Raw genomic sequence first — 11,960 nt, forward strand, 5'->3', positions numbered from 1 at the left:
AGGCATAAAGGGACTTCAGGAAGTCGTAGTCCAGAAGCTGCGAGACTATGCAGTCTGCTTTTACGTTTTCCTTTCTTTTTTTCCCCCTCCAGAGGGTACAGGAGTTCCGTCCGGAAACACGAGAGGGTACAGGAGTTCCGCCCGGAAACACCAGAGGGTACAGGAGTTCCGTCCGGAAACAGTTGCGTAGGAGCGCGAGACTGTGGCGCTGGTTCCCTTTGGGGCTTCTGGGAAGTGTAGTTCCGGCCTCCGGGTTAGACGGGGCCACTTCCGCCTCGGGAAAGCGAGGCCGCCACCATCTTTCTAGTCCTGGAGGTGAGTCCGAGCCGCGACTCCTCGGAAGCCTTTTCGGCCTGAGCTTGGGGCCCGTGCCTACGTAGCCGTCAGCCTTAGGAAGGAGAAGCGGCGCCGGGGGCCGAGGCTCGGAGGCGGAGGGCGGAAGCGTGGACCCCCCTCAGCCCGCCTCCCCTCACCGCGCCGCGCCGCTGCTTCTGCGGGTAGAACCCACACCCAGCGGTTGCTCTCGGCGCTCTAGTCTCGTCGTCTGTAGTTGCTGGGACGGTTTGTGACTAGATTAAGCGAGACGATACATGTCAAAAGCTAAGAACGGTGGTGGCACCTGCTAACGGGTTGGCTTTTGCTGTTGACACCGGTCTTCCCTCCCCAGCGCTCTTATTACTGGGAGCTCCAGTGAAGAGAGAGGTAAGGTCAGGGCTCGGTGAGAGTGCGGTGACCCTCTTCACATCCTGCAGGAGACCGAGCTCTACCGAACTTGCACTCATCTTTTTTTTTAGGAAGAATTGAGTCACTCCTCGCCCGTGCCTAGGGATGTCCACTGCAGTTTATCCCGGAGAGAGACACAGTCGCGCTATCTCACCGCATCCTTTTCTTCACCACCCCAGAATCTGGAAAGAGGAAGAAGGAGGGACTTTGTGGCTTCTCATAGCAGAGCCCCAGGTATTGCTACGGAACCTACTTTCTGTTCTGAAATTCCCTTTTCCCAGTTAATCGGGGTTCTTTCTCTCAGTAATGACTACTAAGAAAATAATCAAATCATTTGTTGAATAACTGTGAGAATGGGAAGGAGAGAGATTCAGAAATAAATGCTGTTGATAACATCTTTCCACACTGGTTTCAACACCCACTTCGAAGAAATGCATATTGAAGTAGGTCTTGTTATTAATCCCTATTTTAAGGGTGAAAAAGGTGAGGCAGAGAGAGTGTAAGTTATTTTTCCAGAGTCATTCAATTTCATATTAAGACATGGATATGGAATTGAACCAAGCAGTCATTTTTTTTTTAATCCTAATGCTATACTTACCTTCAGTTATCACAAATAGTAATCCATTTGGCTACATGGGAGTCATTTGAAATCAGCTCTGGGAAGGTAGGTGGAGATATCACTGTGGAAGACCTTGTAAACGACAATGATAAGTTTTGGATTTAAAAATAAAATCCTAAAGTATCTCATTTATTTCATTTGATTCTATGTCAAATAAAATAAATTATATTCTAAAAGAGAAGTAATGATTGTGCATTTAGAGGTGCACTATCTATTTCAGTAGCTATAAGCCACTTGTGTTTTATGAACAGTTTGAAAGGTGGCTAGTCCATATGTGCTCTAAGTGGGAAATACACAATGAATTTTAAAGACTGCCCCCAAAAAGGAAAATGGCTCATTAATAATTTTTTATATTGATTACATGTTGAAATGATAATATTTTGGATAATTGGGTTAAAAAAGACATTGCTAAAATTAATTTCACCTTTTTCCCCCCTTTTGGGGCCAGCAGGTAGTATGGTCGTTGAGGCACAGGCCTCCCACGTGGCTGACCACAGTTGGAGTCCTTGACCTGGCTGCTTGTTTTCTTACTTTCTCTCTGTCTCTCATGAGTGTACATGCCCTTTAGCAAATTAAAAGAAGAAATAAAATTCATTTCAGTAATTATTATTATTTTTTGGAGAGGTTTTTGCTATAGGGCACATGTGCTCACCAGGAAGACAGAGAGAGATTGAGAGACAGAAAACGAGAAATCACCCCCCCAGGGGGATGGCCACACTGCAATCCCTTCTCCTCCATTCTCTTCTCGGGATCCTGGGTACATACACACACATGTCTAATGTGAGTTTAAGCCATCGGGTCTGCAACTTGAACCACGGTCGACTACATGGGAGTCTAGAGACATAGCCATTACGCCATCTGCTGGTCCCAATTCAAACATTCTTTTAAAAAATTTCTCTACTGGGGCCAGCAGGTGACTTGGTGGTTAAGGTACTGGATTCCCACATGGCCAACTGCAGTTCAAGTCCTATACTTGGTGGCTTAAAAATCACAGTAGGCATATATGTGTGCCCAGTATCCCGAGAGGAGAATGAGGAAGGGATTGAAGCATGACCATCCCCTCTGGGGAGTGAGTATTCACTTTCACTCTCTCTGTCTCTCTCTCTCTGGTAAGTGTATATGCCCTATTGTCAAAAAAATCTTTAAAATTCTACTAGGCAATTAAAAATGACATATGTGAATTTGTATATTTCTGTTAGATGTGGATGTTATAGATAATTCAGAAAATATAAAAGTAAATAAAGAAAAATTTATAATTATATATTTTGGGGCCAGCAGATGGCATAGTTGTTACATTGCTGGACTCTCACGTAGATGACTCTCACTCGAACAGTTTGAGTCCTGGAATCAGTGGCTTGGTTTGAGCCTTGGGCCTGGCAACTTACCTTCACACTTTTCCTCCATCTCTTTCTCTCTGTCTTTCTCTGGTCAAATTAAAATAAATAATAATAAGTAAAGTAAAACAAAACAAACCAAAAACAAAAAACTCATACCAGGTGTGTGTGCGTGCATGCCCAAGATTCCAGAAAGAGAATGGAGGAGAAGGGATTGCAGCGTGGCCATCCCCCAGGTGGTGATTTCTTACTTTCTATCTCTATATTTCTGTCTCGAGTGAGTGCACACACCCATAGGAAAAAAATCTCTCTAAAAAAATTTACATATAATATAAAATTGCTAAACTTTTTTTGTTTTTTGAGAGATTTTTGCTATGGGCACATACACATACCTGGTGTGAGTTTTAAGCTGCCAGATCCAGGATTCAAACCACAGTCAACTACATGGGAGTCCAGGGACATAAACATTACACCATCTGCTGGTCCCCAAAATTGCTAACCCTTTCATGAATTTCTCTTTAGTAATGGTATACATATATTAGAATATTTCTCAAAACTGGTTTGACATGTGTAGGATTTTTTCCCTTTACGTATGAAAATTTCTAAGCATATGCAACTCTAAAGAGAGTAATGTAGTGAGTTCTCATGTAAGTAACACTTAATTTCATCATTTGCTGCAAAACTATCTCTTTCCTTTCCTTCCTTTTTAATTTTTTTAAAAAATTTGCTATAGGGGTCATATGCTTGCTAGACAAAGAAAGAGAAAATGAGAAAGCACCCATCAAGAGGAAAGGCCACATTGTGATCCTTTCTCTTCTATGTGCCTGTTGGCATTTTGGGCATGTTGTGCACACTCTCCTGGTGTGTTTTTCAAGTTGCCAGGTCCAGGCCTTGAACCATGCAGTTGACTGTGTGAGATTTAGCTGCTTTAAATCACCTTGCCAGCAGCTGACCCAGTATCTCTTCTTCTATTCCTTTTTTTTCTTTCTTGTTTGGATAGGTTTTTGCTATAGAGCGTGTGCGCTTGCCAGAAAGACAGAGAGAGACAGAGAGACAGAAAGTGAGAAATCACCCCCCAGGGGGGATGGTTACGCCACAATCCCTTCTACTCCATTCTCTTCTTGGGATCTTAGGCACGCATGCACATGCGCTGGTGTGAGTTTAAGCCACCGGGTCCGGGATTCGAACCGCCTATGTGGGAGTCCAGCAACATAGCCATTATGCTAACTGCTGGTCCCTCTATTCCTTAGAATGTAGTTGGATTTTTTTTTTTAATACATTCTGGGATAATCTGCTTGTCAACCTATATATGTATATTTCTACCATAGGTATATATACATGTGTATGTATATGTGTACATATGTATACACACACATACTTACCATGCTTTCCATTGCTTCCTTTTGTTTTCCTATCTTGTCTTCAATTCAGTTTATTCCTTTTTCTTTGTGCTCAGCTGATTTGGAATTTATATGGTCTTGTATCATCCTTTTAACTTTTAAAAATGATTATCTGGGGCAGTCCCACATGGGAAAGTTCCCAGGTTAAGTGCAGAGACCTTTCTGAGTATGTTGGGTATATTCTTGCCTCTGATCAGGGCTAACTGAAGGCTTTGGGGTAGATTCCAGAATCAGGACCCTCATTCATTCTCCCTCTTCCCAGAAGAAATAAAAGAATAAACAAGGAAGATTTATTTTATGTCTCAGTAAATACTAAATTTAATCGGCATGTATTCTCATTCTGAAAAAAATATTGTAAGAAAATAAAACTACTCTCAAAATTTGTCATTATACTACACCAGCAGGTGGCATGGAGGTTAAGGTACTGGATCTCACATGGCATGGCCAACTCCATGCATTTGAGTTCTAAATCCAGTGGCCTGAAAAAACATATTGAGTGTGTGTGCATGTGTGCCCTGAATTCCAAGAGGAGAATGGAGGAGAAGGGATTGTGATGTGGCCATCTCTGCTGGGGAGTGATTTCTCGCTTTCCTTCTCTCCTTCTCTCTCTCTGCCAAACACATATGCCCTATGGAAAAAATTTTAAAAGAAAATTGTCCATTATACTTCATCTTCTTTAATGAAAATGATTATATTACTAATGTATTAACAGTTTTTTTAAATCATTGCTTTTTATGATCATTTAGGGTTTTAGGGTTTACATAGTTATACTTTTTCTTTCCATTCAGTTTTATTTTTCTCATGTTAGTAATTGTTTAGTTGAAGGGCTGGCAGGTGGCATGGTGGTTAAGGTCACTGGACTCCCACATGGCTGACCACTGTTCAAATCCTGGATCTGGGGACGTGCTCTCTCTCTGGTCAAATTTTTAAAAATAAATAAAGTTAAATAGTTCCTTAAAAAAATAATTGTTTAGTTGTTCATAGAATTCAAGATTGACAGTTATTTTCTTTATTTTGGGGATAATGGTCCTTTTTTTTTTATTCCTCTCAGGATTTTTAGGCACACATGCACACACACCTGGCATGATTTTCAAGCTGTTGGGCCTGGGACTTGAACCACAGCTGGCCATGTGGGAGTCCAGTGCCTTAATCACCTGGCCCTGATATTTAGTTGTTTTAAGTCTCCAATCTGTTACGTTATTTTCCTATTTTAATCAATTTATTTGTTTCTTCTTCAAGGTAAACTGTATCTTCTTCCTGGGAGTTTTAAGATTGCTCTTGCTTTCAGTTCATTTGCATTATTGAGTTTGACTATGATTTGTTGTGTTTAGGAGTTTCTTTCTTTTTTTTTAATTTTCACATAAGATCTTGCTATGTTGTGATCCTCCTGACTCAAGTCTCCCTAGTAGCTGGGACTACAGCCACAAACCACTACTAGCAGGCTTTTAGATTGTTGGACTGAGAATCAAATCTAGACCTCCCACATTGCCTCAGCTTACCACGTAGCAGCATAGACCAGGACATACTACCACAGCTAGACCAAGAGTATATTTATTTTTATTTATTCTGTTCAGAAATTTTGTATCTGACTCATGTTTTTCTTTTTTTTTTTTTTGGAGAGTTTTTTGCGATAGGGTGCGTGCACTCACCAGACAGACAGAGAGAGACAGAGAGACAGAAAGTGAGAAATCACCCCCAAGGGGGGATGGCCACGCCGCAGTCCCTTCTCCTCCAGTCTCCTCTCGGGATCTTGGGCACACACGCACACGCGCCTGGCATGAGTTTTAAGCCACCGGGTCTGGGACTTGAACCGCGGTCGACTACGTGGGATTCCAGCGACATAACTGCTGGTGCCCGACTCATGTCTTTTTTTTTTTTTTTTTTTTTTTTTGGAGATGTTTTTTTGCTGTAGGGTGTGTGCGCTCGCCAGACAGACAGGGAGAGACAGAGAGACAGAAAGCAAGAAATCACCCCCAAGGGGGGATGGCCACGCCACAACCACTTCTCCTCCATTCTCCTCTTGGGATCTTGGGCACGCACACACACGCGCCCGGCATGAGTTTAAGCCACCGGGTCCAGGACTCAAACTGCGGTCGACTACGTGGGAGTCCAGCGACATAGCCATTACGCCAACTGCTGGTCCCCCTGACTCATGTCTTTTCTCAACAGTTATCTCTTGAAATAAGTTCTCTCTGCCTTTTCCTTCATTTTCTTTTTCTCATACTCCTGTAGACAAATATTGGAGCCTCCCAGTTTATCTTCTCTGTTTCTCGATTTTTGTTTTGTGTCTTTATCTTCTTTTCTATTATCTCCATGCACATAGGATAAAAGAGATTTACCAATGAGTTTTATAATTTTATGAAGTAAATTGTCCAGAAATTTATACTTTTCAGAAAACTGACACCAGCGTCAACAAAATATTGCTAACTGGGTAACAAATTTCTAAGAGGAAATTGTAACTCAGAATTAGACTCTAAGAAATTAAAGGTAACTTTTCAGAGGAGAACAGTATTTGCAAATACAATGTATGATGTAAAGTATTATCTGCTTTTTTGTAGTTACAAGATAGAGGAACTCCTGGTTCTTAGAACTTTCCATTTACTCATTTAATCCTAAGGTAGGTACAATTTATGATTCTTATCCTAATCTCATTGTACAGAAGATAGAAGTGAGGCACAGAGTTTTTTTAAAAAGAATATTTATTTTGAGGCCAGCATATGAAACTCATGCTGGGTGTGTGTGTGTGTGTGTGTATACTAAAAGTCCTGAAAGGAGAATGGAGGAGAAGGGATTTTGGTGTGGCCATTCCTCTGGGTGTGTGTGTATGTGTGTGTATGTGTGTGTGTGTATGTGTGAGTTCTTGTGTTCTGTGTCTCTGTTTTTCTCTGTCCCGCTAGTGAATGCACATGTCCTATAGCAAAAATCTCTCTTAAAAATAGATAAATAAAAGAATATTTATTTAATTAACTAATATTATTATTATTTATTAGTTAATTAAATAGGGTACTTGCTGTAGGGTACATGCACCCACCAGAAAGACAGAGAGAGAAGGTGAGAAACTAAGCCACCAGGTCCATGACTTGAACCATGGCTGGCCATATGGGAGTCCAGTACCTTAACCACCAAGCCACCTGCTGGCTCTTCCCCCCCTTTTATTTTACTATCCCTGATATTACACAGATGGTATAATTTCTAGAAATAAAACCAAGGAACTTGATTCTAGAGCTCACTGTTTTTTGGTTTTTTTTTTTAAAGCCCACATTTTGTTATATCACCTGTCATTTCCTACTATCCATGTGATAAAAAATCCTGGTAGTAGGGCTACTACATTTGGTTGTGCAAGTTTTTCACCGCCCAGTGACAATGAGCCAGCTACTAGTAGCTAGGATCTAGCCTGAAGTGGTTACCAATCTGCATGTAGGTACATTTGTCTGAATGTAGGGCTACTCTGAATAGTTTCCACAAAGATCCATGGGAACTAATGGCAGCTCTGACCTGTGTTTCATGGTTTCTTTGGTCTTACCCAGTTATGCCTTCTCAAGATTCTGACCTTTCCCAGAAGAAGCAGGAGAAAATGACCAAGTTCCAGGTAAGTAAGGTGTTCTTTCATGTCTCTTAAGATGTGTTTATTTCTCAAAGGTTGGACAAATCCTTTTTCTCTTCTTTAGGAAGATTAATAATAAGTTGTCAGGAAAGTCATGATGTATTTTTCCATTTTTCTATGCAAAAATATGTCATACTTTCCCAACAACCCAATAGAAAATGGATAGCCAATGCATTTTGTGTACATGCATTTTGTTTTAGTTATCACCTTTAATGTTTTACAAAATAATCTTTGAAAAAATAATAGAAATTTGAAAAGGTAGAAAGTGCACCCAACTAGCTAGCTACTTACAAACTGTTCACTTTCCTATGTTCCTTTTATCATGTACTTTTTCAGGGTTTGTGCACTTGCCAGAGAGACAGAGAGAGACAAAGAGACAGAAAGCGAGAAACCACCCCCCAGGGGGGATGGCCACGCCTCAATCCCTTCTCCTCTATTCTCCTCTCAGGATCTTGGACACACACATGCACGTGCCTGGTGTGAGTTTAAGCCACCGGGTTCAGGACTTCAACCACGGTCGACATAGCCATTACGCCAACTGCTGGCCCCTCATGTGCTTTTTTTTTTTTTTTGAATTATTTTATTTAACTTTATTTATGATGATTATTTTCCAGTTTGATCAGAGAGAGACAGAATAAGAGAAGGAAAGTGAGAAAGCAAGCCACCAGGTCTGGGACTCGAACTATGGTCACCCATGTAGAAGTCTAGTGCCTGACCACCATGCTACCTGCTGGCTACTTCATGTGCATTTATAACTGTGTATTTTCAGTAGTGGAATAAATGAAATTCTGAATGTGCTTTCTTTTTTTTTTTGGAGAGGTTTTCGCTAAAGGGTGTGGGCGCTAGCCAGACAGACAGAGACATAGAGACAGAAAGCAAGAAATCACCCCCCAGAGGGGATGGTCACACCGCAATCCCTTCTCCTCCATTCTCCTGTCAGGATCTTGGGCACACACGCACATGCGCCCGGCGTGAGTTTAAGCCACTGGGTCCGGGACGCAAACCGCAGTCGACTGGGAATCCAGCGACATAGCCATTACGCTAACTGCTGGTTCCCTTGAATGTGCTTTCTTAACTTAATTGTAACACCTGCATTTTAAGTGGTTGTATCATATTCCATTGAAATGCCCTTTAAAAAAACAAAATTTTTCCTTATTTCAGATTTTAGAGAATTTAAGAATTTAACTAAAGTAAATGCGATACTTTTTTAAAAAGTATTTATACATATAGCCTTTGTGGGTTATTCTGGTAGAATTCTATATTATTTGTCCTTAAAGTTTTAGAAACTCTAAATTGAAGAGTTTTACTCCTGAGGGGTGATTTCTCACTTTCTATCTCTCTGTCTTTCTGGCGAGTGCATGCGCTCTATAGCAAAAAACTCTCCAACAAAAGAAAAAAAAAGATTAAGGTCACGTGTGTTTTACATTTTAGGATGCAGTAACCTTCAAGGACGTGGCTGTGGCCTTTACCAAGGAGGAGCTGGAGTTGCTGGACCTTACCCAGAAGAAGATGTACCAAGAAGTGATGGTGGAGAATTTCAAGAACTTGGTTGCAGTAGGTAAGGACATACCGCCCTGATACTGAATTTCAACTCCTTTGAGGGTTTGTGTGCTCAGTTGTTCAAGGCTTTGGAATCTGTGATTCCTGACTTTTGAAGATGGCAGTTTTTCTAATCTCTCAGACAACAGGGATAGATGTTTCTGGTCTTTCTGCTCAGGCAAAATTCTCTGATTTAACTGGTTCTCTAGGCTGGCCCTGTAACCTAGTGGTTAAAGGAGCTGGATCTTATATGGCTGGCTGTATAGTTCAAATTCTGGCTCTGGCACCTTTGAAAAATATGCTGGGCATGTACATGTATGTGCCCCAAATCCCAACAGGGAGGAAAAGGGATTGCAGCATGACTATTCCCCATGAGGGATGCTTTCTCACTTTCTCTCCCTCTCTACCCCTTTCTTTTCTTTTTTTTTTCGGGGGGGGGAGGGAGAGGTTTTTTGCTATAGGGCATGTGTGCTCGCCAGCCAGCCAGAGAGAGACATAGAGACAGAAAGCGAGAAATCACCCCCCAGGGGGATGGTCACACCGCAATCCCTTCTCCTCCATTCTCCTCTCAGGATCTTGGGCACGCACGCACACGCGCCCGGCGTGAGTTTTAAGCCACCGGGTCCGGGACTTGACCTGCGGTTGGCTACGTGGGAGTCCAGCGACACAGCCATTACGCTAACTGCTGGTTCCCTCTACCCCTTTCTTTTTGTCTAACTCTGGTGAGTACATGACAAAATTAATTTTAAAAAAAATAAAGAAAATATTAATTCCTGGAGCTGGCAGGTGGCACACTAGTTAAGTCTACTGGACTCCCACATGGCCAACTGCACCTGGCCCTAGTGGCTTGCTTTCTCATTTTCCCTCTCTCTCTCTCACTCTGTCCCTCTCTGATCACATTGAAATAAATAGATAGTCTGGTGACATTTAGATAGATAGATAGATAAATTTAAATAAAATAATTCTTTAATCAAAAATTCCTTATCAATATCTGCCCTGTCAGATGCCTACTCTTACAAGACCACCATTAAAGTCTTACTTCCCCATACCTCCTTTTTATGAAAAATCCATCACCTATGAAAAATAAATAGCTAATGGAACCAGCAGTTAGTGTAATGACTATGTTGCTGAAGGGATTGTGGCATGGCCACCCCCCCGGGGTGTGATTTCTCACTTTCTGTCTCTCTGTCTCTCTCTGTCTTTCAGACCAGTGCACTCGCCCTATAGCAAAACCCTCCCCCCCCAAAAAAAAAAAATTAATAGCTAACATCTGTTTAATGTAAAAGTATGAAATCTTTCCTCCTAAGAACAGGTATAAAACTAGGATGTTGGGACCAGCACATGGCGTAATGGCTGTGTTGCTGGACTCCCATGAAGCTGAAAGTCCTGGGCCCGGGGACTTAAACTCACACTGGGTGTGTGTGCGTGTGTGCCCAATATCCCGAGAGGAGAATGGAGGAGAAGGAATTGCAGTGTGACTATCCCCCCCGGAGGGGGGGTTTTCTCACTTTCTGTCTGTCTGTCTGTCTGTCTCTGTCTTTATGGCAAGTGCACGCATGCGCCCCATAGCAAAAATCTCTCCAAGAACAACAATAAAAAAACTGGGATGTTTCTTCTTGTTATTTTTAATGAACATTCTGCTGAGGGTTTTAGCCAAGATGATTAAGCAAGAAAAAGAAATAAAGGCATCCAGATTTGAAAGGAAGAAATAAAGCTCTGTTTGCTGATGACATGTCATGTTTAGAAAACTGTGAAGAATACACACACATACCCCTTATTATTAGCTCTAATACATGAGCTCAGTAAGGTTGCAGAATACAAGCTGATATAGAAAAATCAGTTGTATCTACTGAATGCTTGATGAAGATTGGTAATTTGCCACTTTTGGCAATAGAATAGCCTTTTGATGACAGAGAAGAGTCTTTTCCACATGCCAGGATACTTCCTGTGCAGCACCATAAAATCACTTTCTGTTATACCATCTTATGATTTTCTGTTTAATTTCATGCTCACAATTAATTAATCTAGTAGTCTTCAAATGCCAGACCTCAGAGAAGAACTATTTATTTTTGACAATTTTTTTTAAAGAATTAGTGTTTATTTAACTTTATTTATTTAATTATTTTAATTTGACCAGAGAGAGAGAAAGAGAAAGTGAGAAAGCAAACCACCAGGTCCGGGAATTGAACCACAGTCGACCATGTGGGAGTCCAGCACCCTTAAACCACCATGCCACCTGCCAGCCTCTGAAGTTTTAATTATATGTAGTAAAATGAGAAAAACACAACTATGTAGTGTAAAAACTGTTAATATTTTGAGACTATATTCTTCTTGCTTTCTTGGTGTCAAAAAAAAGAATTCCTTATCAAGGAGACCAGCAGATGGCAGAATGGTTACATCACTGGACTTCTACATGGCTGATCACAGTTTGAATCCTGAATCCAGAAACTTGAAACTCACAATGGCTACATGTGCGTGTGTGCGTGCATGCCTAAAATCCCAAGAGGAAAGTGGAGGAGAGGGGATTACAATATGGTCATCCCCCCAGGGGGTGATTTCTCACTCCTGTCTTTCTCTCTCGTGAACGCACTTGCTGAACACTAAAAATCTCTTTTTTTTTTTTTTTTTTTTAAAAAAGGGACCAGGAGATGGAGTAATGGCTATGTCGCTGGACTCCCATGTAGTCGACTGTGGTTCAAGTCCTGGACTTGGTGGCTTAAACTCATACTAGCCACCAGTGT

At 41.4% G+C, this 11,960-nt stretch overlaps 1 protein-coding gene across 4 annotated transcripts in view; it reads left to right on the forward strand.

Annotated features, from left to right (window-relative positions):
• Positions 1-247: 247 nt before the first annotated feature.
• LOC102472333 (zinc finger protein 227) overlaps positions 248-11,960 on the forward strand; it is a 21,783-nt gene continuing 10,070 nt past the window's right edge. The window contains exons 1-6 of one of the 4 annotated variants that reach the window (XM_014582931.2): positions 255-315; positions 668-702; positions 795-957; positions 6,635-6,693; positions 7,604-7,665; positions 9,112-9,238. In XM_014582931.2, coding sequence (XP_014438417.1) covers positions 7,606-7,665; positions 9,112-9,238 — 187 coding nt within the window. In that variant the 5' untranslated portion in view covers positions 255-315; positions 668-702; positions 795-957; positions 6,635-6,693; positions 7,604-7,605. The other 3 variants (XM_014582936.2, XM_006142051.3, XM_014582940.2) reach the window with 3 other exon arrangements.

The sequence above is a fragment of the Tupaia chinensis genome, unplaced genomic scaffold (assembly GCF_000334495.1).
Source record: "Tupaia chinensis unplaced genomic scaffold, TupChi_1.0 Scaffold000067_1, whole genome shotgun sequence".
NCBI lineage: Eukaryota > Metazoa > Chordata > Mammalia > Scandentia > Tupaiidae > Tupaia > Tupaia belangeri.